Genomic DNA, 24,406 nt, shown 5'->3' with positions numbered 1-24,406 from the left:
GATGTCCCTGTCTCCCCGTGATGGTGTGAATGATCCATACCGAGGATGTGGCAGGGAGAGAGATTTGCAATCGACGCATGCAGGCAGGCAGCCCTACGATGGCCTGGTGAGGGTGAGCCACGCAGCAGAAGTTCACCGGGGCAGAAGAAGCTGGAGAGGAAGCCTGTCACTGCTGTGGACTCCCACCTGCTTGTGCCCCATTGGACATCAATCAATGTTTTGCCACTGAATTCAGTGGGAGCAGGACGGGCCCTCTGTCTGAAGGGAGCCTGCGGATTCTGGCAGCAGTGCTGTGAGAGAAGCCTTCACTCGCCTGTGAAAGGAACGTTGTGCCATTTCCAGATTAATCTGGTGTGTTCTTCTCCAACCTAAAGGATTTGCTATGAGCTGAAGCCCCTCTGCGCTGGCCCTTCCCCTCCAGCCTCCTAGCAACCCGATCATCAGAAGAAAGGGCCTGATCCAGAGCCCACTGAAATCAATGGGAGTCTTTCCACTGACTTCAATGTGCTTTGGATCAGGCCCTAAACCCGAGCCATAATAGCACGCTGGGTGAGGTGACTGCATCCTCCAGATGGGTGGAAAAGACCCTCGCCAGCAACTATGTCACCCTGCAGCCTCCTCTGGGCAGGCACCTTGTTAATACCTGCACACACCCAGGGTACTCTGTATAGAATATCATTCCAGGATTGTCACTGTGAACCCTAGAATGTCTGCTGGGTCAGTGTGAAGTGATGGGAACAGCTACAAGCATGGCGGCGAGCTATTCGTGCTCACACTATCACCAGGTTCAGACATCACTGCGACTGACAGTCTGTTACCGTCCTGCTTTTAAATTTCTCAGCCATTTTTGGCTTTTTTACACACAGGGGGACTTTAGGAATTACACCTTTGTGACAGTATGGGCTTTCATCTGGTAGAAATAATAATACGATTTGATACTTAGATTGAAGTCTCTTTGGAGCAGGGACTGTATTTTTGTTCTGAATTTGTACAGCACCTGGCACAAGAGGGTCCTGATGCTTGACAGTGACTGCTTGGTGCTGTTGCAATACAAATAATAAATAATAGCCAGAATTAAGAAAAGCATCCAAACTCACGATGGACTCAAACCTACCTTGAACCTCCAGAGCCCCCCAATATCTTCACTTCTCTCGAAGCAAGTGGGCTCCAGCCCATCATCCAAACAGCATTTAATGGCGCACAATCCACTGGATCCACCACCGATGACTGCAATCCTCTTCTTGGCCATGGCCATCTGTCTCAGGAGGAGGTGCCGAGAGTTGTAGAGGGATTCTGGGAAGGGAAAATGTACCTCTTCTTTTCACATCACTTACAGATTTACCTCAGGAAGAATCCCTACAACTTCTGCATGAGCCAAGCAGTCCAGCAAAGGAATCCCTCCCAGAAACGGCTTTGTTCTTTGTATTCTCTAACCCCTAGGCACTGGATCAGCCAAAGATACTAAACCGCAATAAGTGCTTGTCTCCATGGGGAAGTTATTCTGGAATAAGGTTGGGGTGAATATAAAGGGCTATAGCTATTCCGCAGTAACTCTCTGTGTGGACAATTGTATCTCGGAATAAGTGTGTCCCCATGGGGAGTCATTCCGGAAGGGTTATAGTGGGATAGTTATTCCGGGACACCTATTCTGGTCAGTTTTCCTGTGCAAACAATCCTAAGGCTCTTTGATCTGGAATGCTCATGGCAGATTGTAAACTGTTCCTAACAGGGACTGTCTCTTCTTTTATATTTGTACAGCACAAACATAGCACAGTGGGGTGAAGGGCGGGGGGGGGGGGGGGAATGTCCTGATTGTGTCTAGGGGTGCTATTGCACAGGTCTAAGAACAAAGTAACCTAAACTTCATCCCCTTGTGCAAATGGACACTCAATTTATTAGGAGAACTGTCCTTGGCAAAATATGTCACAGGTTGGTGTCTATGGTTTTCAATGCAAGATGGCAACAAATGAAAGCTAACACAGAGCCATGTAACAGAAAATAGAGTATCTCTGTATGCAGCTTTTTTAAATCCTAACTAATGCAAGTCTCCATGAAAAATGTCCAGTCCTCTTCGGAATCTTGCTACAGAAAGATTAAAACAGCTAAATGTGGATTAAGTAAAGCCGGGGTGAGGAATATGATAATACAAGATTAAGCACAAAGGGGACATCTATATTGCAGTCATGGGGTGTGATTGCAGATAGGGTTTTACCCAGGCTTCCAGGCAGGCTTTGCCACGGTTTCACTGCTCCGGTACCTGAGCTAGCTAGATTAAAGCTAGCTCTAATATGTCTGCACATGCTGCAGTCACACCCCTGATTGCAGTAGACACATACGCTGTGATGGAGAAGATTTATTTAGCGGAATCCAAGTGGGTGAAATGGGCAGAAACTGAGGAAAAGACAAATAAGGTCAAATATAAGCTTTCTGGCAGTAAGGACTACAAAACCACAGAGCAGGGGAAACAATGGAAGTCCCATTTAAAACTGGGCTGGAGAATGCAATTTAAAAAAGCACCATAGTGAAAAAATCTGACTCTGGTCAGGACTGAGAGGAGAGCATGGGAGTCTGGGCAAGCTGACCTCCTAGGTCTTATTTCTGTCATTCTAAAGGAAGATTTTTGTGCAGGAAAAGGCTGCTGATCAGTGCTCACTCTGAACAGAACGAGTGCCAGTGACAGAGACAACATAGACACATTTGGCAGGATACACCTTGCCATAAATCTCCCACTGGCTTCAACCTAGCACCAAAAAGGACAGCAGAAACCCTGGTAGGTGCATCTTCTCCTTGCCTAAGGCAGGATTCCACAGGCAATGTTGGGTGTGGGCTGGGGACAGGCAGTGGAGTCCATAACTGTGCAGGATGCAATGATCGCGGCACCTTGTTTAATTGGCCTTTCTCCTCCCATCCAAGGCAGGATTTGTTTAGAAAGCTCATTTTGCCCGAGTAAGACGGATGGCAGGGTCTGGTCCCAAAGCTGTCTCCTGGTGTGCAAACAAGGGCTAATGTCACCTCTGACAGGCAAGAGGCCTGGGCCTAGATTTTCAGAGACCAGTGATTTGGGAGGATGAGCTGGAGTCACCTTAAAACTGGCTGGGTAACCGTACTCAGAGAGTTGTTATTAATGGTTCCCAATCCTGCTGGAAAGGTATAACAAGTGGGGTTCCGCAGGAGTCTGTTTTGGGACCGGCTCGGTTCAATATCTTCATTAACGACTTAGATATTGACATAGGAAGTACGCTTATTAAGTTTGCAGATGATACCAAACTGGGAGGGATTGCAACTGCTTTGGAGGACAGGGTCATAATTCAAAATGATCTGGACAAATTGGAGAAATGGTCTGAGGTAAACAGGATGAAGTTTAACAAAGACAAATGCAAAGTGCTCCACTTAGGAAGGAAAAATCAATTTCACACATACAGAATGGGAAGAGACGGTCTAGGAAGGAGTACGGCAGAAAGGGATCTATGGGTTATAGTGGACCACAAGCTAAGTATGAGTCAAAAGTGTGATGCTGTTGCAAAAAAAGCAAACATGATTCTGGGATGTATTAACAGGTGTGTTGTGAGCAAGACACGAGAAGTCATTCTTCCGCTCTACTCTGCTCTGGTTAGGCCTCAGCTGGAGTATTGTGTCCAGTTCTGGGCACTGCATTTCAAGAAAGATGTGGAGAAATTGGAGAGGGTCCAGAGAAGAACAACAAGAATGATTATCAGAGGGGTAGCCGTGTTAGTCTGAATCTGTAAAAAGCAACAGACGTGCAGCAAGTCTGGTCCTGAAGTTTTTTTGCTGTAAGATGGCTACCTTTACATCTGCTATTGTGTGGCCAGGGAGGTTGAAGTGTTCTCCTACAGGTTTTTGTATATTGCCATTCCTGATATACAATGTCCACCAATGTTATATATGCCATCATATGCCAGCAATGCCCGTCCACTATATACATTGGTCAAACTGGACAGTCACTACACAAGAGGATAAATGGACACAAGTCAGATATCAGGAATGGCAATATACAAAAACCTGTAGGAGAACACTTCAACCTCCCTGGCCACACAATAGCAGATGTAAAGGTTGCCATCTTACAGCAAAAAAACTTCAGGACCAGACTGCAAAGAGAAACTGCTGAGCTCCAGTTCATTTGCAAATTTGACACCATCAGATCAGGATTAAACAAAGACTGTGAATGGCTATCTAACTACAGAAGCAGTTTCTCCTCCCTTGGTGTTCACACCTCAACTGCTAGCAGAGCATCTCACCCTCCCTGATTGAACTAACCTCATTATCTCCATACTGATTTATACCTGCCTCTGGAGATTTCCATTACTTGCATCTGAAGAAGTGAGGTTCTTACCCACGAAAGCTTATGCTCCCAATACTTCTGTTAGTCTTAAAGGTGCCACAGGACCAAGAATGATTATAGGTCTTGAGAACATGACCTATGAAGGAAGGCTGAAAGAATTGGGTTTGTTTAGTTTGGAAAAGAGAAGACTGAGAGGGGACATGATAGCAGTTTTCAGGTATCTAAAAGGGTGTCATAAGGAGGAGGTAGAAAACTTGTTCACCTTAGCCTCTAAGGATAGAACAAGAAGCAATGGGCTTAAACTGCAGCAAGGGAGGTTTAGGTTAGACATTAGGAAAAAGTTCCTAACTGTCAGGGTGGTTAAACACTGGAATAAATTGCCTCGGGAGGTTGTGGAATCTCCATTTCTGGAGATATTTAAGAGTAGGTTAGATAAATGTCTATCAGGGATGGTCTAGACAGTATTTGGTCCTGCCATGAGAGCAGGGGACTGGACTTGATGACTTCTCGAGGTCCCTTCCAGTCCTAGAATCTATGAATCTATGAATCTAAAAGGACATGATGTTGAGAGAGTGTTGTGCACCCACCCTCTGAAATCCAGCCCCTTTAAGGTGTCTCTAGTCAGGCTCCCCAAATGAATAGTCACTTCTAAAACTCTTGGCCATACTGTAAAGCCCCCACTATCCCAACAGACATTGAAGACCCACAGATGCTAGGATTCTACAATCCCTCTGCGCAGTTCTTCAAAACTCCTGGCCAAACCCATAATCCGACACTTCTGTGCTATTCCACACGACACTGCACCTACTACAGAAACAGCAACTAGGTAAATCAGTCCAGCACAGACACTACCACGTACCTGCTCTCCCTAGTAGCTGCTGGGTCAGCAGTGCTGCCAGAGTCCACACAGTCAATTTCTGCCTTCTATCCTTTGTTCCGGAGCTGTACTCTTGGTACTGTATAAGTAACCCATTAACTTGGCATCTGTTAATTGCTAATCCAGATTTACCTCCATGAGTTAAAAAATAATTTCCTATCTTGCAAACACCAGACACTTGTCAGACTAAATCACGTGTTTCACTAACTCATGGTAAATGAACATAGGTGTCGGATGATTTTACTCAGAGCAAACTATGGGAGCATTTGGGGAAGGAGATGCTAGACATTTAGTGAATCAGCTGTGGGGTGCTGCTTGTGGTGTACGGACAGTGTGGCAGTGGCAAGGGTGTGCCTCTGCATGGAGGAGCAGAAGGTATGTAGTGACACATGGATTCATTTTTCATTCCCGTGCGTGTACTGTTATACTGGAAGGTGCAATGACTACCATCAATCACAGACCTGGTTAAAGAACAGGTGTCCTTGTACCAATATGCACTGGCATATGAGTCAAAGTTTCTCCCCAAGCATTTGTGCTAATCAAACCTGGTTGCACAAATATTCATGGAAAAATGAACAACAAACCATGCAAACAGGAATCAAACCAGGAGTCAGAGTTCCCCACGGTGTTTACAGATAACTTCCCCTGTTCACCCAGCTCCAGTGCTCAACCCTCTTGTATCCCCCTTCCTTTACAGACAGATGCTGCAGGGGCTTCCTCCTGGTGAGATCCTTGTCCATCTCAGTGTGCAAGTGCTTTGGGTCTTCAGATAAAGCTTCCACCCAGCTCTAGTGATGAGGTCAGAAATGGTGCTGCTTCCTCTGGTGGGAGGGAATGAAGGAAATCCCTGCCCTTCTCATGCACGTGGTATGACCTAGAAGGAAATACCTCCCTTCTCCCGCTAGTAGGGATACAGCAGCGGCTGCAGAGACCTGCTGGCTCCACACAACAGTGAAAAAATCCCTATCAAACCCAAATACATCAGTGCACAGACAGTTACCTCCGGTGGGAGAGAGAACGAACCCACATGTTAGTCACGTCACTTAATGCATGCTGAGACAGTGCTCAGACACTATGGTGGTATAGGAACCTATAGCGAACAGAATGGAGTTTTTGGGAGCAGGACTCTTCCTGTCGGGTTGCCAGAGCCTTTGTGTTTTTGAGTATCAGGGGGTAGCCGTGTTAGTCTGTATCTACAAAAACAACAAAGAGTCTGGTGGCACCTTAAAGACTAACAGATTTAATCTGTTAGTCTTTAAGGTGCCACCAGACTCTTTGTTGTTTTTGTGTTTTTGGTTCATCATAGAGGTTCATTTCTCTTTCATTCAAATGCATTTTCTTGGATAACAAGTTCCTCTAAAGACTTGCCTCCCCTCAGTAACATTTTCAAGAGTGCCTTAGTGACTTTAGGAGCCCAAGTCCCATTTACCAAGAGTTATCTAGCCATCTAGGCCCAAATCTCACTGCAAGTCAATCTCGCTGCACATCCCATGTGCCTCATCATTTGAGAACAAGACTTAGGCTCCTAAGGCACTTGAGTGCTTTGGAAAATGTTGCCTCCTGTATATACCACTCGCTCCCAGACAACCAAATGCATGGGAGGCATCAGCACCTGTATGAACAGCAGCTGACTGAAGCTAATCCCAGTCAAGATTGAGGTGAAGTTGGAGGGGACAGTGAACTTCTAGAACTTCCAATTCCCAGGACAATGCTCTCTGTGAAGGGTGTCTGCCTTCAGCTTATCAAATTGGTCTGCAACGTTGGGGTCCCCCTGGACTCTGCTGCCAGTCACACAAACAGCTACATCATGGGAAAGGCTGGCCTGGCCAGGCGATATCATCTCTTCCTCTGGGACTTGGCCCTGGGGATTTACAGAGTTTTGAGCTCCTTGTTTAATTATTGCAATGCAGCATCCCAAGGAATGAAACTGCTCCAAATGCAGCAGCCCACTTAGTTAGCAGCCCAGGCTGCTGAGATTGCATGACCCCAATGCAGGGTTCCGGTTGAATACTGAATCCAGTTTGAGACTGCTGCCCTGATGTTCAACGCCCTCCATGAAAGTGGCCCAAGCTACATAAGGGCCTAGCTCAGTCTCCATGACTGCTACATTTCACTGTCCATTGCCACCCACATGGGTGAGACCAAGGAGTGTTGGAGACAGAGCCGTAACTAGCGATTTTTGCGCCTGAGGCAAGAATATAAAATTGCACCCCCCCAGCGCTGCCCAGCCCCCCACCCCGAAACACACATACACACACACACACACCCAGCGCCGCCTGCCCCGTGGAAACAAACTCATCTTCCACTATCCTTGCCTTCCCAAACTGCTGACTAGATAAAGCCATCAGCTCACAAGGCTGCCTAGGCTCATCCAGACTTTCCTTACCAGGCACATTGCCACTCCCAACAGATAAACTGCTGCTCTTCTCACTACACTGAGCTACTTCCAGCAAATCACAGTTACCCTTTGCAGGTTCACTTTTACAAGCTGTACTAGCCAACAATCCATCACCCATCCAAAATCTACTCCTTCCTTCCTCAGTTAGGGCTTTCACCGGACCATCCACTTCAATCTGCTCCTGAGAAACATTTTCCTGACCAATGAGATCTTTCTGCTCTTGATCTTTCTCCAGATTTACTTCTGAGACATTAGACAGACATTCAGAAACTTCATTTACAAATAGCTCTTCTCCTCAGACAAACCTTTGGAGAAACCCTCCCCAGGCAAATCATTGCCCACGATAGACACAGGTTTAAGATCATTCCTGTCCTGTGACTGGCTACCTGGACTGAACAAAGCTTTAACATTTTCCCCAATCAAAAGATCCTTAGGCAATAACTTCCTTATAACTATAACTTCATGCTGAGTACCATTCCATTCAAGGTGAATTCTGGCCAAAGGCACACTTACAGTAAACTCATAGAGGACTACAACATTCACACTCTGATTTGGTAAGTAATCTGCCTTTTTGACAAGATCTGCTTTAACAAGAGTGATGTTAGAAGCCATAATTTGCCCTAAACAGCTTTTACCATTGACTTTTACACTCTCTATGAATTTTTCATTATCACTCCCATACATAGCACTGGCACAAGTTATGGAGCTACCCTCTACTGAACACACAGTAAGAGCATTTACATAAAAGGTGGCAGTGTTGGGGTACATTTGGTTACACCCAGACAACTGCTCAGAGTTATACAACATACCAACATTGTTATAAACTGGACTTTCAAGAGGATACAGTTTCTGCTGTTCTTCCCTTGTTTTTTTGACTTGGAGCTGAAGTCTTTCCACTTTTGCCTCCTGCCTTCTGATTACTGGCCATTAACAGATTTCTCAGTTCTTGATTTGTAGCTTTCTTTCTAAACCTTATCCCCTTTTCTGAACGCAAATCTTTCAGGCTTTTTTGTCAAGGCCTCATATGCTCTTTGCTCATCCATTGCAACTGCTCTTTAACCAACCAAACTCTCAATCCTAAAATTCAAATTTTGGATAGTGTGGGGTTCTGACCCAAAGCTTAATTGACCCAGTTCTGTGGATCCTAGCATGACTATGCCACTGTAACAATGCTGGTTCTGGTGGGACCCAACTGAGAGTATCAATTCAGGACAAATTGCTTAAAACAGGGCAGTTACAGCACAAGGTGGGGGGTTTTCCACCTCTAAGGCAAACCAAACCAGCCAGACAAAGAGAACTTTGGTCTCACCCCACTGGCTAACCACAAGTCACACAAGCAATTCCCTTAGACACTCCAGTTTCACAGTATCACCACCAGTGCCACTCATTATGGGGACAAATGGTTATGAAAACCAATACCCCAGTAAAAGAAAAAGGGTTCTCCCCATCCCAAAGGACCAAGCCCCAGACCAAGGCCAATATACAAACCAGATCTTACCCACAAATCACGCCATTGCCAATCCTTTAGAATCTAAAATCTAAAGGTTTATTCATAAAAGGAAAAAAATATAGATGAGAGCTAGAATTGGTTAAATGGAATCAATTACATACAGTAATGGCAAAGTTCTTGGTTCAGGCTTGTAGCAGTGATAGAATAAACTGCAGGTTTAAATCAAATCTCTGGAGTACATCCACAGCTTGGATGGGTCATTCAGTCCTTTATTCAGAGCTTCAGTTTGTAGCCAAGTCCCTCCAGAGGTAAGAAGCAGGATTGAAAACAAGATGGAGATGAGGCATCAGCCTTTTATAGTCTTTCCCAGGTGTAAGAACACCTCTTTGTTCTCACTGTGAAATATTACAGCAAAATGGAGTCTGGAGTCACATGGACAAGTCCCTGCATACTTTGCTGAGTTACAAGGCATATCTGCCTTCTCTCAATGGGTCAATTGTATATCTGATGGTCCTTAATAGGCCATCAAGCAGGCTAGGCAGAGCTAACACCAACTTGTCTGGGATGTCACCCAAGAAGCATAGCATAAGTTTGAAATACAGACAGTATAAAGCCAACCTTCATAACTTCGCTACAAAAATGATACACACATAAAGAGAGCATAATCATAACCAGCAAACCATAATCTTGTCTTAGACACCTCATTGGACCCCCTTTATACAAGATTTGGTACCACTACAGGACTTTGGTTGCACCCATGTTCTATACGGTCTCAGATTATGTCAATAACGTCACAGCCGAAAAGGAAGGTTTGGGGGAGGGGGGGGGAAGAAACAGCACGCATAGGGTGACCAGTAGTAAAATAGGACCCGCCCCTCCCCGCTCGGCCCCACCATCACACCCCTCTTCATCCCCTAGCCTCCTGCTGGCTTGCTGCGTCCTTCCAAGACAGTCCCTCACCCACCATTCTCATCCTTTCACCTTCTCCCTCCCTCCCCAGGGGTTCTATGTGCGGGCAGAAACCCCCATGCCAGCCCATAGAACCCCTGCTGGCTCACTGCTCGCCTCTTTGCCCATCCACCGCTTGCCCACCCGCTCGCCCCCAACTCGCCGCTCGCCTCCCCCCCCAAATATAAAGCCTCATTCAAAGACCCAGGGGGTCATTATATTAATGCACACACCAGTCAATCAATGCAGTACCAAAAATTAAAATACTGAAAATGGATGCCCACCTCCATCCACCGACTTGCCTCCTCACCCCCCATCCAAGTATCAGGGGCAGCAGGTTTGTAGAAATTTTGGTGGTGCCCAGAACACTTAGAGCCCGCCCTCCCCAAACTCTGCCCCCCTACCTGCCTAAGGCTCTGCGAGGGAGTTTGGGTGGGGGGAGGAGGTCTGGGGTGCAGGCCTTGGGTTGGGGCAGGGGATTGGGGTGTAGGACAGTTAAGAAGTTGGGCTCTGGGATGGAGTCTGGGGTGCAGGCTCTGGAAGGGAGTGTCGAGGGCTGGGTGCAGGCTCCGGGCTGGGGCACGGGGTGGGGGTGCAGGATGGGTGGAGGGGTGCAGGCTCTGGGAGGGATGCAGAGGGCTGGGTGCAGGCTCTGGGACAGAGTTTGGGGGCCGGAGAGGGGGAGTGGGCTCTGGGAGGGGGTCGTGGGTGCTGGGGGAGAGGGGACTGCCATCACATGTGGCTTCCTTCCTCCTCTGTTGCCCCTCACTGGGAGTGGGGGATGGGGCTGCCCCTTGCCCAGTTTGCAGGAGTGGTGGCTGGGGGGGGACGCCGATCACCGTGTCAAACACTCACCAAAGCCCCAGCAGCTGCTCAGGTGAGTGAGTCCACTGCTGATGATCCTGTCTCCCACCGGAAGCCCCCCTCAGCATCTCCTCCAGGTGGGTGCCGGGGGAGAGGAGGGCTGCGTCTGAGAAGCACGTGTGTGCCTCCGTCCTCCCCTCTCCTCCTCCTGACTTGCAGCAGCCAGCTGCTCACCCTCAGCCCTCTGCCAGCCAGCGTCTCTGGTTGCCATAGAGGCAGCAGCAGCTGGGAGAGCGGCAGCTTTCGGTCAGACAGGGACACTTGTGCCCCTTGGCTTTGCATGCCGAGGCAAGTACCTTACTCGCCTTGCCCTCGTTACGGCACTGGTTGGAGATGGAGCTCTCATGGCAGCTGCTCCATGAGTCTGGAACAAGTATCAAAGGGGTAGCCGTGTTAGTCTGGATCTGTAAAAGCAGCAAAGAGTCCTGTGGCACCTTATAGACTAACAGACGTATAGGAGCATGAGCTTTCGTGGGTGAATAACCACTTCTTTGGATGCATGTAGTGGAAATTTCCAGGGGCAGGTATAAATATGCAAGCAAGAGTGAGTAAGGCTAGAGATAACGAGGTTAGTTCAATCAGGGAGGATGAGGCCCTCTTCTAGCAGTTGAGGTGTGAACACCAAGGGAGGAGAAACTGCTTTTGTAGTTGGCTAGCCATTCACAGTCTTTGTTTAATCCTGAGCTGATGGTGTCAAATTTGCAGATGAACTGAAACTCAGCAGTTTCTCTTTGAAGTCTGGTCCTGAAGTTTTTTTGCTGCAGGATGGCTATCCTTTAAATCTGCTATTGTGTGTCCAGGGAGGTTGAAGTGTTCTGGAACAGAGACTAAACTGGCCAGAAGCCTGTCTGCCCCAGAACATCTGGAAGGACTCTGCTTCGACCTAGCGTTCCCACGGTAGCTATGTGCCAGAAGAGCGTGGTGGGTCCCCTGTGCAGCACTTCCACAGTGTGGGGAGCATCCCACTGTGTGCTAACCAAGAGAATGGCTCTGTTGGTCCCATGTGCAAGCGTGCCCAGGGGGAAGAGCAGACAAGGTTGTGGGCACAGTGGGACAATGGCTTGCCTGGCTGTGCTTAAGTATGATCCAGCAGCCTGTGCCTCTGCCTTGGCTGTGGATTTCCCATCCCCTGGCACCTAGGGGTACAGCCTGCATTCCCATGGTGTGTGCATCACAGGGACTGAAACGATTCCTGATCCAACACCAGTAGGGCCACTCAGTGTGAGGGCTCTAGCAACACTTACAGGCATCCAACACCCCAGTGATTACCCCAGGGCAGGGTTAGGTCACAGACGAACCACAACTAGAGGGAGAACTGAACTGGGGGACAGGAACACTGGGTGACGTCTGCCTACTTACCCTAGGGTCACACAAAGTGGCTCACTTTTGGCCCAGCTCTTCCAATACACACAAGATGTGTCATGATACAAACATGCCGCATTCTATTCCCCTGGCTGCAGCCCATGTCAGCAGAGCTGCGATTAGAGCTGCTCCAATCATTTGTTGCAGACAGGTGTTTCATTGCAGTTGGCCCATTTTTTCTGTGCTCCAGCACATCCTCCAACATGCTAACGCTGTCACTGATTGAGGAAAAGTCTTTATGGACTATGCCAGCCCACAAAGGGAGGCACCATGCTTTTCCTGCCTTTGTGGTGACTCGGCTGCTGAGCCCCTCCAAGAGAGACACATTAAAATCCCCTTTGCCCTTGCCAGTGGCATGCACTATGCCCACATAGCGATGCAGAATGCTCGGCCCCTTGCAGACCTGCTCCCCGCTTCCATTCCTGCAGCTCCCCACACCTGCTCATGGAACCAAGCCCTGTTGTCCGCACAGGCCACTGCTGCAAAGCGCACTGGCCCTGCCCATCTGTGTGATCACATAACTCCCCTTCGGGAATCTCCCCACTGGTTTCCCATCCAGTATCGTATCACATTTACGCTTCCTGTTACTACCTCCAAAGCTCAGTAAAACTGTTGCTCCTGACTTATCATCCCTTGTCAAGCTTCACATTGCCTTGTCCCCACCAATGCCCCTGTCCACACATCTGTGGATCCTTCACAATCCCCTTCGCACCTTCTACCCCGTAACCCTCAGACATGGTCTGACCTCCCTGAGCTCATCCACAGGCCCCTCCCATGTCCACAGCTCAGTCCCTCTTACAGAGCCACATTGCATCTTGTGCTCCTTGCACAACAGAAGCAATAGGGAGAAATACACGCCACCCCCCTCCCCCTGGCCCAGGCACAGCTGGGTCCCAGAGAACCAGGTTTACTAAATCCACACAAACACACTAGGGGGAAGGGCAAATGGTAGTTGTGACTGGTGCATGGGAAATTTGTTCCTGTACAGTGGCAGGCAGGGCAGTCTGCTGACAACCCGACTCCTGGCGGCCCTGGCTCATGCGCTGTGTGAGCGAGAGGGGGGGAGACTCCCTGGCTGGGGGAAAGCCGGGGTTCCTGCAGGTGGCATGATGAGCAAGGACTGGAACAGAGTCCCTCCTGGAGGGGAGAGAACTGGAATTTAACACACACAAGAAATATCCACACTGGCGCCCCTGGCAGTGACCACCACTAGCAGATTCACAAACTATTTAAAGGGAAACTACCCTATTACTACACACCACAACCCACCACTGCCATGTTGTCCATGGTGACTCTCATTGGTTTATATATAAGTTGTCTGCTGTTGTTCCCCTTTCCCTGACCTCTGCCTTTAGATTGTGAACTCCTCAGAACAGGGGCTGTCCGTAAGTGCATGGAAAGCATGTAGCCCATACTAAGCACAGTATCGTTCAGTGTCTTGTAAGAAAACAGAGGAAGAGGGTGCTTCTCCATTCTCAAATAACGAGCGCTCATATTGATGTCCAGTTCCTAGGAGTGCACACTGGAGACAATGGGCCAAAAGCAGGACTTTCTTTTTGCTCTGTGTAAGTTCATGCCCCAAAGAGCTGGCACCGGGCTGTGTGAGTGTCTGGGGTGATTGGTCTGGTTTGGGGCAGAGATCAGGAGCAGCCCCAAAATCTAGCCAACAGACATACTGCAAACATGCTGCTGCAGGTAAAGCCACTTCTCGCCTTGCTCCCACTTCAGCGCCTTCTGTCACTGGCCATGGGAACAGCACAGTGTACACATACAAGGCAACAACCTTGTAGCCCAAGCATCTCTTCTGAGCTCCTGTGGTACCCAGCTCAGCTGTAGGTAGCACCAATGGGTGCAGTCCACTCTTGGAGGCATGTAGCTTCCTGGTGAGGAGGGCAAGAGGCAAGAGTTTCACAGGGGGAGAACAGTCAGCAAAAATCAAACATGGAGCAGAGCAAAAAGAATGAGCAAGAAAGAAAAAGGGGAAAAATACAAAAAAAAAAAAAAGAGGAAAAGGTGGCAAGAAGGAGTTAAAATGACAAACTGGAAAGCAGCCATGGCAGAGCCTGTTTGTGGAGATGTGGGCTGGGATGTGCCCTTCCACCGATCTCTCCCAAAGCATGTGTGTGCTGGGTGTGCTCCATGCACTGGGAGAATCAGAAAGGAGCATCCATCATCTAGACCCAGGAATGTTCCTTCATCGCTCCCCCTGTAACCTGCCCTGCTTCTGCTTATAAATGTTATCTTATCTAATCAGGGAAGAGGAGCATATCACATGACTGAGGCAACTACTTGCACAATCTGAATAGCCAAACTTTGCAGGAGGCCTCGCTATGGACAAATAGCCCTCCCACCCCTCCCAGACGGAATGAGTTCATAAAGAGTGTTTCTCAATCAGTGATAGCGTTAGCACATTGGAGGGCTCTTTCTAGATGATCCTGGATTTGGAGGAAATGGGCCAAATGCAATGAAACAACTGTCTGCAACAAATGATTGGAGCAGCTTTAATCACAGCTGTGGTGACATAGGCTGCAGCTGGGGAATGCAATACTGTGCAGATACAATGACAGAACAAGGAGCAATGGTCTCAAGTTGCAGTGGGGGAGGTCCAGGTTGGATATCAGGAAAAACTATTTCACTAGGAGGGTGGTGAAACACTGGAATGCGTTACCTAGGGAGGTGGTGGAGTCTCCTTCCTTGGAGGTTTTTAAGGCCCGGCTTGACAAAGCCCTGGCTGGGATGATTTAGCTGGGAATTGGTCCTGCTTTGAGCAGGGGGTTGGACTAGATGACCTCTTGAGGTCCCTTCCAACTCTGATATTCTATGATTCTATGATTCTATGTTTGTATCGTGAAACGACTTTTGTGTTTTGGAAGGACAAATTCATCTCTGGTTTAACTGCACTGACTTCATCGGTGGAGAGAAGCCAGAGGGCTTATGATGTGTATTTTTGGAACACCTAAGGAGTCCTTAATGCAGTTTCAACATTTGGGAAACATTCTATCACATTGGATTCAGTGATAACTCGGTACATCCAAATAGATTTGCTTTTGTCATCTTTTCTCTATATATCTGAGAGTGGTGTGAATTCAACAAATTGAAGAAATTCTTTAGTAAAATCTACTGGGAGATCATCTGGATACTTCTGACACAGACGTTTGATACCTTCACTGATTTCAGAACTTGAAATGTTAGGCAAAAAAATTGTCAGTAATGTTGTAATGTTGTACACAGCACAGAGCACGCTTTCAGCACCTGACTTAAGTAAATGGTGACAAAGCCCACAACTGGCTGTGTGGTGCACCCATCCCCAGCGAGGTGCTTCCATTGACTGATGGACAAACACCCAGCTGGGCACTTTTGCTTGGGCATAAAATAATTATTTTGATTTATGTAAAAAACATAACGTTAATTTGAAGGGGGGAAATTGGTTTTAAAGTCACTTATGTATGCTGGGCCAGATCCACATCTGGTGTGAATGGGCATAGCTCCAGTGAAGTCAATGGGGCTCCGCTGATTTACATCAGCTGAGAATCAGTCCCACTCCTTTCAAAAGCAATCAGGTTTTGTTTTTACATAGTAATTAATGTTTGAATGCTTTAAATACCAGATGTGCATCTGAAGAAGTGAGGTTCTTACCCACAAAAGCTTATGCTCCCAATACTTCTGTTAGTCTTAAAGGTGCCACAGGACCCTCTGTTGCTTTTTAAATACCAGCATCAGCTGGCCCTTCTAGCTCTCCAAGCTACCCGTGCTGCTGCGGCCACTCCATGGCTGCTGGTGGAGGGATGTGTCTTCTAATTTAGCCCATATCCGCCCGAGTCCTTTCTCTTTCTATGCTCCTCCTGACCAGCTGCATCCATTGTCAAGATCCTCCACCTGTAGATTTTCAGCAAGCAACCCTGTTCTCAAAGCCCTGGCTATGCCCATGGAAAGGTGACCCTCCATTCACCAGGTACAGCTAGAAACTTTATCATGCACAAGGCTATTCAACACCAAACTATGTTTAAAATCACTGAAACATGCAACAAACCTGCAACTGCAATGATAACGACTAAATGTCCAGGCAACAGCTCAATGGTGCATGCTCTTTTAAACCCTCTGGAAGGGCTGCATCTGGCTCTTTGCCTCTCACACACTGAATCTGCTAACTACGGTTTTGCATGTTTTTTTAATCTAAGTTTTCTCATACGTCGTGACACTGCCCCATGGTTCACTCCTCTCTCATTGGCTAAGACACACCAGGAACAGGATGCAGAACAAGGTTTAGTGTCCTTAACTAAACAGCCTGTTTCTTTGTTTCTCTGGCCAGCGAATGCAGAATAATAATTAAAAAAAAAAACCTTGGCAGAAAGGTCAATCAGTAACTCACTTCTGACTCCATGTATTCACTAGCTCATTAGTCTGCACAGTGCTAGTGTTAAGACCTGGCTTGTCAGGGACCGTAGATGAAATCACCCTCATTAGTTATGTTATTTTTATGATGTGCAGCTGTGTAAAGCGCGGAGATATAGGTCTTGGCCCGGAGAATGTGCAGTCTATGAAATAGACATGACAAAACAAGATACGTGGAGAAACCCACAGGAGGTATCATGTCATTTTGAATGCTCTGCTACAATCTTTGATCCCACAGTACTGCATATATCAGTATATGCAGAGTATATCTCAGCATAGTGCGTATTGAGGAAATACACACAAAACTGAAAACTGATCTTAACACACTAAATAGGCAGGATATGAATTAGCAGATTCTCACCCTGAGTGATAAATGATCTGGCAGATTCTTAAAGCACAAACTGCCTTTGCTTTTCAGCTTGGGTTTCCCAAGTTTTCATACACAGGCTAGAAATCCCTTTAGCCTGGGACCATCACTTCCCCCTGTTCAGTCTTTGTTCCTCAGGTGTTTCCGGGTGTGTTGTTGTAGGGAGAGTGAGGTCATGATGTCATTTCCCCCTTTTATATCTTCTTCCCACATTTGCTGTGACCGGGGTCAAGCAGTTCCCATTGTGTAGTGCTATCTCTGAGAGGTTTCTATTGTACGCAGTTCTGGGGTTAATCCTTGTGCTTGTGTGTATTTCCTCAATAAGCCATTAACATTGTTTGGCCTTTTTACTGTTGTACCTGAAAGGCTGCTTGTGGGTGTTTTCAATCACAACCGCAACTGTAGTCAATGGGTTGTCTAGTGTAAGAGCACAATGTGGTTGTGAATGCTCAGCACTTCTGCAAATCTGGTCCACGTTATCTCATATTGGACAACCAGAAATTGAGGAGCACACAACTAATGACCACCTGTGAATAGTCTGGTTTAAGTGACTTGCCCGGCATCACACAGCAACTCTGTGGCAAAACCAGAGAATCCAATTCTCCATGGCTTCATTCGACCTCCTTAACCAGGAGACTATCCTTTCATAGAATCATAGAACATCAGGGTTGGAAAGGACCTCAGGAGGTCATCTTGTCCAACCGCCTGCTCAAAGCAGGACCAATCCCCAACTAAATCATCCCAGCCAGGGCTTAGTCAAGCCTGACCTTAAAAACCTCTAAGGAAGGAGATTTTACCACCTCCCTAGGTAACCCATTCCAGTGCTGCACCACCCTCCTAGTGAAAAAGTTTTTCCTAACATCCAACCTAAACCTCCCCAACTGCAACTTGAGACCATTACTCCTTGTTCTGTCATCTGCTACCACGGAGAACAGTCTAGATCCATCCTCTTTGGAACCCCCTTTTAGGTAGTTGAACGCAGCTATCAAATCCCCCCTCATTCTTCTCTTCTGCAGACTAAATAAACCCACTTCCCTCAGCCTCTCCTCATAAGTCACGTGCTCCAACCCACAATCATTTTTGTGGCCCTCCGCTGGATTCTTTCCAATTTTTCCACATCCTTCTTGTAGTGTGGGACCCAAAACTGGACACAGTACTCCAGATGAGGCCTCACCAATCCCGAACAGAGGGGAATGATCACATCCCTCGATCTGCTGGCAATGCTCCTACTTATACAGCCCAAAATGCCGTTAGCCTTCTTGGCAACAAGGGCACACTGTTGACTCATATCCAGTTTCTCATCCACTGTAACCCCTAGGTCCTTTTCTGCAGAACTGCTGCTTAGCCAGTCGGTCCCCAGCCTGTAGCAGTGCATGGGATTCTTCCATCCTAAGTGCAGGACTCTGCACTTGTCCTTGTTGAACCTCATCAGATTTCTTTTGGCCCAATCCTCCAATTTGTCTAGGTCCCTCTGTATCCTATCCCTACCCTCCAGGGTATCTACCACTCCTCCCAATTTAGTGTCATTTGCAAACTTGCTGAGGGTGCAGTGCATGCCATCCTCAGATCATTAATGAAGATATTGAACAAAATCGGCCCCAGGACCGACCCTTGGGGCACTCTGCTTGATACCGGCTGCCAACTAGACATGGAGCCATTGATCACTACCTGTTGAGCCTGATGATCTATCCACCTTATAGTGCATTCATCCAGCCCATTCTTCTTTAACTTGCTGGAAAGAATAATGTGGGAGATGGTATCAAAAGCTTTGCTAAAGTCAAGGAATAACATGTCCACTGCTTTCCCCTCATCCACAGAGCCAGTTATCTCATCATAGAAGGCAATTAGGTTAGTCAGGCATGACTTGCTCTTGGTGAATCCATGCTGACTGTTCCTGATCTCTTTCCTCTCCTCTAAGTGCTTCAAAATTGATTCCTTGAGGACCTGCTCCATGATTTTTCCAGGGACTGAGGTGAGGCTGACTAGCCTATAGTTTCCTGGATCCTCCTTCTTCCCTTTTTTAAAGATGGGCACTACATTAGCCTTTTTCCAGTCATCCGGGACCTCCTATGATCGCCATGAGTTTTCAAAGATAATGGCCAATGGATCTTCAATCACATCTGCCAAGTCCTTTAGCACCCTCAGATGCAGTGCATCCAGCCCCATGGACTTGTGCTTGTCCAGCTTTTCTAAATAGTCCTGAACCACTTCTTTCTCCACAGAGGGCTGGTCACCTTCTCCCCATGCTGTGCTGCCCAGTGCAGTAATCTGGGAGCTGACCTTGTTCGTGAAGACAGAGGCAAAAAAAGCATTGAGTACATTAGCGTTTTCCACATCCTCTGTCACTAGTTTGCCTCCCCCATACAGTAAGGGGCCCACACTTTCCCTGACCTTCTTCTTGTTGCTAACATACCTGTAGAAACCCTTCTGGTTACCCTTCACATCCCTTGCTAGTTGCAACTCCAAGTGTGATATGGCCCTCCTGATTTCACTCCTGCATGCCTAAGCAATATTTTTATACTCCCTAGTCATTTGTCCAATCTTCCACTTCTTGAAGGCTTCTTTTTTGTGTTTAAAATCAGCAAGGATTTCACTGTTAAGCCAAGCTGGTTGCCTGCCATATTTACTATTCTTTCTACACATCAGGATGGTTTGTTCCTGCAACCTCAATAAGGATTCTTTAAAATACAGCCAGCTCTCCTGGACTCCTTTCCCCTCCTTTCTCTGCCTGCAATCCCGTCTCATTCACCACAAACCTTCCAGCCCCTGCAACAAATGAGGGTGTTACTACACAAACAAGATTCATCCCCTGAGAACCATCCATCCTGTCCGCTGCATGAGGCAGGGGAAAAAAACATGTAATTAAAGACTATCATAATGTACATGCACAGGGGCTGGGGGAAATTAATGTTCAACAGACATTTGCCAACTTCTGAGTGCTTGGTTTTGCAACCATAATAATGTTCTTTTAATGTAGGGGGCTTTTTTTGCATGTAATATAATCTAGTTTATTAAAGTTAAGCCAGAAGCTCTTGGTTTAACAGGAGTTTTAAACCTTTAGTTGGTAAAAATCTCATTAAAAGGACAAGAGACAAAATGTCGAATCTAAACTTTGACTAGTAGTTGAATTTTTCATGGTGGTTTGATGAAAATTGGGCAGATACAAAGACACAATAATAAGAATTCCAAAAATATCAATTTTAATGGGATTCTCTCACCTTTTTGTGAACCCCTGTTGCCTGAAATCTGAAGGTCTTCAGGTTCTGCTCTATACTCCAGATGTTTCTCTTCATGTTGAGTGCTACACCTGTCCAGCAAATATTTGTGTTTCCCATTGGGAAATGGTGTGCCTAGTGCTCTTCTAAAAAGGTTTGCAAAGTTTGTATTATTCCTCTCTGACCCGGAGTACGCCCTAACAAACCACATTTCACCCCAGTGTTTGAGACATAAGCATATTTTGAGAGAGAAGGAGTTTCCAGGGACAGGAATGACAAATTGCATTTGTTTGAAAACAAGACCCAATTCTCTGGCAGTGATGAGCTGGAGGAAAATGCATGGAACTGGTACAGATTCAGAGATCTGTGGGTGCAGGGCTCTGCTGTCCAGTTCTCAGGGTGGGATTGGGGCCGCAGGTAACATCCTGGCTCCACTGAAGTCAGTGGGAGGTTTGGAGCCAGCTTTTCATCCCTCAAGTCTCCATTTCCAGAGGACTTCTCAAGAACCTGCAGACTGATCGCGTCCTGTCTATTAACAGAGTCCCCAGTGGAGAGGATTCTGGGCTGGTCCCCTGGTCACTGAGGTACCCGTTACAATCAATGCTGGATCTGCCACTGTCCTGCTGGGTGACCTTGGGCAAGTCACTTCATTCCTCTGCGCCTCAGTTTCCTGCACTGTTAAATGGGGATAATGACATTGACTCCATTGAGATCTGATGATGGAAAGTGTTAGATAAGAGCTAGGGATGATTATTATTTTCCTTTCTGCCTTCCTCTCATCTTTGACCATGAGAGCAAACTACTCTGTCAGCCCCACATTTTCCCCTCCTGGTTGAAGCCACCACCCACTCCTATGCCCTCTTGTCCTGACTGGGCAGGGCAATAGGCAGAGGAGCTTCCCATTCACATCCCCATCTCTCAGGGCACTGGCTGTGGGCCAGAGGGGGATGTGCCTCCTACAAAGAAGGGAGTGGCATAGCAGTGAGGGTGGAGACCCCCATGTGAGCTGGGATCTGTGGGCCTGTCCCCTGATGTGGTCTAGCTCAGTGCTTCTCAAAGCCGGTCTGCCGCTTGTTCAGGGAAAGCCCCTGGCGGTCCTGGACAGTTTGTTTACCTGCTGCATCCGCAGGTTCAGTCGATCATGGCTCCCACTGGCCACGGTTCGCTGCTCTAGTCAATGGGGACTGCGGGAAGGGCGGCCAGCACATCCCTCGGCCTGCGCCACTTCCCGCAGCCCCCATTGGCCTGGAGAGGTGCACTGCGGCCAGTGGGAGCCGCGATCGGCCGAACCTGCGGACGCGGCAAGTAAACAAACCGGCCCGGACCGCCAGGGGCTTCCCCTGAACAAGCAGCAGACCAGCTTTGAGAAGCACTAGTTAGCTGATGTTTAGTGTATGGCTATATTAATTTAGTTTAACAGGGGGGCTGTAAGGAAAACATGCAGGAAGGACTCAGAATGGCTCACGATAATCTACATTGGTGCAAACACTTGTGAGCTGTTCAGAGATAATGGCAGGCCAGAAATAGGTCTGGGAGCTCCAGCTGTTTACAAAGGGACTCCCTGTCTGGCGGGGGGGTGGGGGGTGGAAGAGCTGTTCAGGCATTCTTTGGGGGAACCCAGACATCTTCTGGGGTGCTGAAGAAGAGAGGCCAGCGTAGGCTGCCCTCATGGGACGGCAAGCTGTGAGGTGAGAGAGATGTGGGCAGATTTGGTTTAAATTCCTCTCTCTGAATGCTTTGCTTTACTGTTACATGACCACAACTTTGGGTTTCAGGCAGGTTGTTTGGTCGCTCTGTTCCCCTTTGGACACACACTCCCTATGAGAAGAGCTGTGGGTGCCACACCCACTTGGACCTATGGGGTGAGCACAGTTGGTACACAGGAGGCTGTAGCCCAGGTCCCGGTCTAAGCATGGGAGAACTGCAAAATCCCACCCCAGGAGAGGTAAAGGCACAAGGCCTGGTACCTTAGGGGTGCACGCAGAGAGATCAGGGAGGGACAGAGGTGCAGCTGCAGCCACCCTTGCAACATGCTCTGTAAATACACAAATCACACTAAGAAAACAGTAGGCTGTGTCACTGATCCCTGCTTCAAACAGGAAGCTGACCTGCTAAGCCCCCATATCTGTGGCCATTGGCAAAGGGGACATGATACAAATCAATTTCCTCTGACAAAATCGGACTGTCCTGCGCATATGCCTTAAAGGGCCAGACCTCAGGAGCTGCCAACAGGGAGGGATCAACCATACCACTACCTCTCTCCCCAGCTGCCAGTGGATGCATCTGGATGGGACCTGAAGAGCTGCATGCTCTGCAGGAGACTAACTCTAAGAGTAACCACCCTAGGGAAGTGTCTGAGCCTCCCCATCAATCCTACAGATGATTTGACACCAAAGCATCAAATGGCGGAGTCTGGCTTTTGTGTCCAATGGGTTTTTCATGTGGTTTTAAAAGACAATATCCCATGGGGGTGTCGTGGAAAAAGTCACCCACGCATTGATTTTAGTTCACAGACTCAAGCCTGAGGCCAATTTATTGCAAAACATACCAATGCGTTGGGGTAGCAGTCCGAAAACTACCATACCCAGCACAGCACACAGGCGGCTTTTATTCCTTCAAACCGCAAGCATAGTATAAATAATACGTCATTTGCGTGAAATAAGAGTTGGGGTCTGTCCCTTTTTCCCTGGTACCTTCCTCATTATTTTATGAGAATTGGGTGCCTATTGGGTGAGGGATTTCTTGGTGGTTTCCGCCATGGGTGGTACTTGGCACCTAGTTGGAGTGTTTTTCTCGTCAGGGTACATATTGTTTTTCCGGGGTTTTATGGTTAATGGCGTAGGGGTTTATAACAGGACGCCCAAAGAAGATATATGATTGGCTAGTTTGGCAGTTAGCTGGAATCACGGGGGGGGGGGGGGGGGTGTCATAGATCACCCAAAGAAGAAGCTGCATTTAGTCAGTTTGCATTTAGCTAAAGTTACCTATTGTTTCACACAAGCGGTTATTATATTTTATCAGCCATGAACATATTTCATTAGTGCTGCTGCTGTGGCTTTTTATTCTTTCCCTCTTTGGCCCCCCCTCCCTCCTCTGGTCATGACCCTTGACCAAGTTTGGCAGGAGGCTGTGTCACTTAGCCTAGTTCAGGCTTGTGGCCTGCAAGGCGGGCCTATATGACGAGTCTTCGCCGATGTTCTGATCAGTGCAAGGGAGACCAGCCAGGCCTATTACCCCACGGGGGGAGGGATAGCTCAATGGTTTGAGTATTGGCCTGCTAAACCCAGGGTTGTGAGTTCAATCCTTGAGGGGGCCATTTAGGGATCTGGGGCAAAAATCTGTCTGGGGATTGGTCCTGCTTTGAGCAGAGGGTTAGACTAGCCTCTGGAGTGGTATGCGTGGAGCCTTGGGGGAAGCTGGGCAGAGCCCAGGGAGCTACGGCACCTGCTGCACCTATGGCCAACACCCCCCACAGAACAGCCCACCCGTCTTCCATACAATGTACACGTCCCAGCCACCTGAGTCTTCTTTCTTCGATGATATTTTCTAACATGTCGCACTCCGTCAGCTCCCTTAATTGGGACTTTATTGGTGAGACAAGCTACACTATGTGTTGTCAAACCATAAGAAAGAGACCGATCCCTCAAGTAAGATCTGTTCACCATTAGCAACTCACCGTGCCTGCTGTTTGATCCTGTGTCCGTGTCTGACCAAGTGGAAGGTTGCTACGTAGCAGGACGCCCTCTCTCTCCTTTCTCCTGGGCACAGTTTTTCCTTGTCCTTTTTGATCAGATGCCTTTTCTGATTTCTGATTGTTTGAGGAAGTCTCTCTAGCTGGGGTAGAAAGTGCCTCTCTGGCTCATCCATCTCTCCTCTGTCAGATGGGGGTTGATCGTTAGTATTACCTGTATTAGCAGAGTACAGCTCACGGCTCCATTGCGCTGGGTGCTGCACAATCACAACAGGGAAAGTCTACACTCGAAACAGACAAAGTGTGTGAGAGGAAACTGAGGCACAGAGAGGGGATGTGACCTTGTGCCAGTGACCCAGCAGGTTGGGGCTCAGCTGGGAACAGAACCCAGCTCTCCTGACGAATCCAGCCAGGGCCACAAGCAGTTAATGTTTCACTCATTAAAGGCAGGCAAAGAATGATTTGCAGATGTTATTCAGCAAATAGTTTTGAAGCAATGGATCTGAGAAATGCTGGCAAGTTTGAAGGCAATATGCAAACAG

The 24,406-nt window shown here is 47.8% G+C and overlaps 1 protein-coding gene across 6 annotated transcripts in view; it reads right to left on the bottom strand.

Annotated features, from left to right (window-relative positions):
* Nucleotides 1-24,052, bottom strand: part of LOC101940259 (flavin-containing monooxygenase 5-like) — a 36,961-nt gene extending 12,909 nt beyond the window's left edge. Inside the window, exons 1-3 of one of the 6 annotated variants that reach the window (XM_065554692.1) lie at nt 5,160-5,225; nt 4,352-4,449; nt 1,115-1,293 (exon numbers count right to left, since the gene is read on the bottom strand). In XM_065554692.1, the coding sequence (XP_065410764.1) occupies nt 1,115-1,255 (141 nt within the window). In that variant the 5' untranslated portion in view covers nt 1,256-1,293; nt 4,352-4,449; nt 5,160-5,225. Of the gene's footprint in view, nt 1-40; nt 314-1,114; nt 1,294-4,351; nt 4,450-5,159; nt 5,275-10,828; nt 11,040-16,229; nt 16,375-23,849 lie in introns of those variants that run through there. The other 5 variants (XM_024101129.3, XM_024101128.3, XM_024101130.3 and 2 more) reach the window with 5 other exon arrangements.
* Nucleotides 24,053-24,406: the final 354 nt, after the last annotated feature.

Source organism: Chrysemys picta, chromosome 8 (assembly GCF_011386835.1).
Source record: "Chrysemys picta bellii isolate R12L10 chromosome 8, ASM1138683v2, whole genome shotgun sequence".
Taxonomy (NCBI): domain Eukaryota; kingdom Metazoa; phylum Chordata; order Testudines; family Emydidae; genus Chrysemys; species Chrysemys picta.
Note: the sequence above shows the minus strand (reverse complement) of the source record. Positions and strands in the feature narration are given on the sequence as shown.